At 40.2% G+C, this 6,000-nt stretch overlaps 1 protein-coding gene across 3 annotated transcripts in view; it reads left to right on the forward strand.

The window, feature by feature from the left end:
* Positions 1-1,028, forward strand: part of HECW1 (HECT, C2 and WW domain containing E3 ubiquitin protein ligase 1) — a gene marked incomplete at both ends in the record, with an annotated part of 620,984 nt that extends 619,956 nt beyond the window's left edge. For all 3 annotated transcript variants that reach the window (XM_079711607.1, XM_079711606.1, XM_079711608.1), the window contains one exon: positions 917-1,028. In XM_079711607.1, the coding sequence (XP_079567733.1) occupies positions 917-1,028 (112 nt within the window). The remainder of the gene's footprint in view (positions 1-916) is intronic.
* Between the last annotated feature and the right edge of the window lie 4,972 nt (positions 1,029-6,000).

Consider the following 6,000-nt stretch of genomic DNA (forward strand, 5'->3'; position numbering starts at 1 on the left):
AGGCCCCACTATGAATGGTAAAGGAGTCGGACTGTCAGTGCTCCATCACACCTGCCTTGATGGAGCATTGGATCTCGAGAGTTCCAGGGCATCCGTTGGCACCTCTAGGTCAATGCACAGGGTTTACAGAGGCCCAGAAACCAGAGCTGGGCAAGGAGACTTGGGAACACAATCCTCTAATACTAATTATGTTCCTTTGCTTGCCACATCCAACTTCATCTCTCAGTTGTAAAATGTCTCTGGTTTGCTAGTGCAGTGCTAGTATAGCGTGGTTTGCTTCCAAATGCAAACCCACCCCTCCAGTTTCTAGATATTCCAGTCCCTCAACTGGTCTATTCCTGTCTGGAAGGCTGTGGTTCTCTTTTTTTTTTTTTTTTTTTAATTAATTTATTTATTTATTTATTTATTTATTTTTGGCTGCATTGGGTCTTCGTTGCTGTGTGCGGGCTTTCTCTAGTTGCAGCCAGCAGGGGCTACTCTTCATTGCGATGCACAGGCTTCTCATTGCGGTGGCTTCTCTTGTTGCGGAGCACGGGCTCTAGGCACGCGGGCTTCAGTAGTTGTGGCTCTAGGGCTCTAGAGTACAGGCTCAGTAGTTGTGGCGCACGGGCTTAGTTGCTCCGCGGCATGTGGGAACTTCCCGGACCAGGACTCGGAACCCGTGGGCCCTGAATTAGCAGGCAGATTCTTAACCACTGCGCCACCAGGGAAACGCAAGGCTGTGCTTCTTAGTTTGCAAGTGTGTTATGGTGGTCCTAAAACATGGTTCTACCCTCTTTAGATTCACTTTTGATTCACAGATTCAGACTGATCACAGAACTAGCCAAGCCAGTTGTACCATTGAAACAAACAAACTAGCCAAGCCAGTTGTACCATTGAAACAAACACCTTGACCAGACTTTTCTCCTCCATTCAGGGCACACACATGCTTCAATCGATTGGATCTTCCACCTTATCCCTCGTACTCCATGTTGTATGAAAAGCTGTTAACGGCGGTAGAAGAAACCAGCACCTTTGGACTTGAATGAGGAACTCAAAACTTTTCCTGGCCAGTGACATCATCCTTTCCCTTTCCCTGAATCAACTCTCCTTTGATTTTGGTATTCCATGATTTTTGTTTTCAAACCAAATCAGGATTGACGAGCTGTGCATGAAGCATTGCCTTCTTCTAAGATCTTACCTTCAGGCTTATCTCCTCTACTTTCAATGAACTGCTAGCCTGTATGCAATATTTAAAAACAAACAGCTGTCTCAAGGTCTGTGTATATCTCCACATACCTCCATTACTGACAATGAAATATGAATGCAAGTTATGCTACACTTGACCAAATGGTAATAAATGTTTACTTCCATTTCTATGATTTAAGGGGAAATTTGAGCATTAAGCATTCCAAGCTTTTCTACACCCATCTCTTCTGAGCAGAGCCACCATTTTTAATAATTTCTAGCAACAAACTCCAGAATAGGAGCTGATCAACTCTTTCTTTTCCTCCCATTCTACTTTTTGCCTGGGCATCCAATCCATCCAAAAACAGCAGTGGCAACACCACAATTTTGATACATTCAACTCATGATTCGTATGTGGCATCGGTCCCATCACCTGGAACTAGCCTAGACATATGGTGCAAATATTACACTTTCCAACCAATAATAACAGCAAGAAAAACACCTCCTGCTTATGCAACACAGGGCATCCCAATGGTTGTGGGGATTGTGGCTCGACTTGAGTTCAGAGAAGTCCCGGGAAGGGAGGGGGGTGCACCCCCCGTGAACACCCACCACCCAAGAAGCACAAACTTGTGCACAAGTCCAAGAAGGAGATCTTATTATGTAGCATAAACAACGAGGCTTCTACCCCCATTGTGTTGTATAGAACGTGTTGAAGCAAACAGGAGAAAGAGGAGAAGGGCATTAGGGCATATTAGAAGGACATATTCAGTTGGTTTGAATGCTTGAGTTCTGTACTGTTTCTTTTGCTTTGTTCCATCTAGCCCCAGGTCTCCTTCCCAGAGGAAGAAAAACGTCCTGATAATCTCATGACTTTTGTTCAAGCCAAGTAATTACCTGTTTGGCAAACAAACTTTTATTTCAACTTTGATAGTGTTTTCATTTTTTCATGTTTTTCTTTTTCCTTCATCATGGTGTTCAAATTCCTTTGCATCTGATTGTCCACAGGGACCACACTAAATCGGAAGCTGCAGAGAGCGATGGTGCTTGTTAAGGATCAAGGGCAATATAATACATCTCCTTCCTCCGTAGCAGTCATCCCTGGAGCAAAGACCTAACCCCCCAAAGGGCAATATAATACATCTCCTTCCTCCATAGTGGTCCTCCTGGAGCAAAGACCTAACTCCCCAAAGGCACACTGATTTGTGTCAAAATAGGGATCCAGTTTCTTTTAGCATTCAGTAAAGAGACGTCTCAGAAAACGTAGTGTTTTCAGAACAACAGTTGCAGGCTCCAGGGACAGCCTAACCTCTCAATTACATCTGCCATAAACCCAAACATGATGGTCATTTGCTATTTGTCTAGCCTTGTTATCATGTCGTCTGAAATATGTCACTAATGAAAGTGTTTTTCTTCACTGGGAAAAGAACTGTTGAAATGTCACATTGTTGTCCTTCAGTATATTAAGCAAGGGAGAAATGTGAGAAATGTGGGAAAGTTAATTTCATCCAGAGCCATGTCTAGTGCTCATAATTGGTTTGTGTCCAGACAATGTGTTAATTGTGCTCCCTGCACTGTAAAAGGAAACATTCCTTTAGTAGAAATTAGAATGCTCAGCACCCCTTGCTGCTGTGTACATGTTGTCAATCAGGGAATATATATGTTACAGAAATCTGGCCTTCTGTTGTTGTCTAAAAAGAATATTTACCAAGATAGGATGATGGAATGTGTAAGTTACATAATACAGAATGAGGGATCTGTAAAATTCAGGACACATTTCAGCATGTGGAAAGTTATGGATTCCAGTGGAGCTGCTATTTATGAAATCAGGACATAAGGATGATGCAGATTGTTTCACCATCCTATATAGAATAGCATCTCTGGTACAGGGGGCATCTTTCATTTTTAGAATTTGGTGTTAGATGTATGTAAATACTCAATCCAAGCATTCAGGTCTTCTTTTCAGTACTTATATTAGAACATTGGCAAGGGAGAAAGCTGTTCCAAAGATGGAACCTGCTCCCGGGGAGCTTCACAATTTACACAAATATCTAATTAATCTGTTAATTAGATTAATTGATGACTATTCTTCCCACATACAGGAGGAACAAGGTAGCCTAGAAGTTATATATAGATAGAAAACTTGGGCATGAATGGTTTTCAACTAACTTTTCCTTATTCCCACCCCATGCCATGGCTCAGATATATCCCACAAAGCGTCACAGGGGCACTATTTCATAAAAGTATAAAATTCCAGAAAGATATACTGGTGTCAGAGTCCCTGAAAGAATGCGAAGTGTGCTTAATAGGGTCCCAATTTCCATTACAGCCTTGCACAGAATCCCTGAGGAAGGAAAACAAAGAGAAGAGGACAGACAGTTTCTATGGAAAAATCTTTATTTCTCTTTGTCCCAGATGATGTTTCTTTAGTTAATATTCCCTCATATATGAGGCTGATTTTTAAATTATGTATAACATTATATATATATAGGTATATATATATTTACACATATAACAAAACAGCTATAGGACTCGATTGTGCTATTAATTTCACCAGGTGGAGGTGCAACCACCCCAAATCATATAATTCATAATGGACAAGATAGATCTCACCCATTTGTTACCTTGTGTAAATTTCTTTTTAACTTAAAGTATTAGTTTTCTCCATGGAGGCATAGTATAAAATTAATCATTTATAAACCACTATTTCCCTAAAACAAGATCTTTTAGAGCTATTTTTTTTAATTTATTTTATTTTTGGCTGCATTGGGTCTTTGTTGCTGCGCGTGGGCTTTCTCTAGTTGTGGCGAGCGGGGGCTATTCTTCGTTGAGGTGTGCAGGCTTCTCATTGTGGTGGCTTCTCTTGTTGCGGAGCACAGGCTCTAGGCGCACAGGCTTCAGTAGTTGTAGTGCACAGGCTCAGTAGTTGTGGCACACGGGCCCAGCTGCTCCATGGCATATGGGATCTTCCTGGACCAGGGCTCGAACCCGTGTCCCCTGCATTGCCAGGCAGACTCAACCACTGCGCCATAAGGGAAGCCCTAGAGCTATTTTTAGTAAGAGTGTATTACCTTTGATTGGGAGACAAATAAGAACAATAAATAAGAGAATACTTATGCTTCCATTAGAAAAAATGCTTCAAAAATACTATGAAGTATTTATGATAATTTCATGGATATCCCATTTTATTCTATCATATGAAGGTGATAATCCTAAAAACAGAAATGGATTCTGCAGAATCAGGAGAAGTACTATAAAACTACTCATTTCTTTGTCATCCCTATGTCTATAAATTGACCGTGGTTGTGAAAATTTTTTATTGCTATCACGATTGTCATGCAGTGAGAAAATTAAGAAAAAGTGCTATATGATTTGTTGGCAGGCTTTAAATATGCAGAATCTCAATCTTTTTCTCTTCTAATACATGACCATGTGTGCTTTAACAGTAAGTGCATTTGTGTGGCCAGCCCATGAGCTGGACCTTCCAGAACAGTTCTAATGTTACATCTGTGGCACCATCAGTCTGTGTGTCAAACCACGTGTCCCAAATTTGGGTTCAGAAAATTTCTCAGTTCACACAAATGTTTTCCCAGTCAAGATGAAACACTTTCACATGAAAGTAGTTAGAAATTTACATAACAAATGTGGTGCTTTATTATTATTATTATGTACTTCAGTGTTCATTCTTAAAACTACTGCAATACTATATCATCAAAATCTGGGATGGATGTTCCAGCCATCGTAAAGTCCAAAAGAGAAAGTGTTATTTTCCTGTTAGTGACATGTAGTCCCTTTGTTCTAGTAGAAAAAAAGGTGCCTAGAGGTAATATTTAGAGTAAATATTGTTCCATTAACCTACTTCCTGAAGCTTCCAATCTACCTAAGGAAATGTCTATAACGATTTTGTTCAAAGTCTTTGTTTTAGTCAATAGCAGGAGAAGTCCTTGTTCTTGGGTTGATTTTGCTTATATTGACAAGAGAAATGTCACGTAATACTCAGGCCGAGCTATCTCTTCCATCCTGCCACCTTCAAGGAATGTCAATAAACACTTTGGTATGGCATTGTGTGTGCTCCTTATTGCAAAGAGAAGGCTAGGGTCATTCATAACAGTTTGCATCATGCTCATGCCGGGTGTACGCAATGAAACAACACAGAAGACTACCAGCTGCTATGGTAAGTACTCCCCGGGAAGATTATTTATCAAAAAAGTGTAAGTAATGTGCTTACAAATCCACAAATAAAGGGACAACTTTTGTAACAAGTTCCTGGTGTATGCCTATTAGAACGGCACACAAACTATGGGATTTTGTGAGTGTGCTTTATATCAAATCAGGCATACACTGGCTTGTTGAATTCCTCCCTGTTTGAGATGCTTCTACAAAGGCTTCAGGCCACAGCCTGACACCCGGTGTGACCCTAAGACAAGGTTTAGCTCTAGGCAAAAGTGTTGAGTCCAATGGCAAATACCACAATGATATTCTCTCCTTATTACCTCCTTCCAAGTCTCAAAAAGAAAACCATGTGGCTCTCACTGGGTGGTCAGAAGCTGATTTATTCTTTGAGAAAAAATATTTTATTATTAGAAAAGAAGTATGGGTAGAATTGAGAGAAGGAAAAACCTGAGAAGTCTCACTGTTGCATTTTTATACCCATGTTGGGTTTACGTGAGACTCATTCAAACTGAAAATAATTTTTCTCTTAAGATATAAGAAAAAAATTATCTTAGACCATAATTGACAAAGAGGAGTAGATGATATTATCTTGTGTTTTAATCTGATCATTATTCTGAAATCAAAATTAAATTTCAGATCTCCTGATTTCTGTGGCCATAC

The sequence above is a fragment of the Hyperoodon ampullatus genome (assembly GCF_949752795.1).
Source record: "Hyperoodon ampullatus genome assembly, chromosome: 9".
In the NCBI taxonomy this organism is placed as follows: Eukaryota; Metazoa; Chordata; class Mammalia; order Artiodactyla; family Ziphiidae; genus Hyperoodon; species Hyperoodon ampullatus.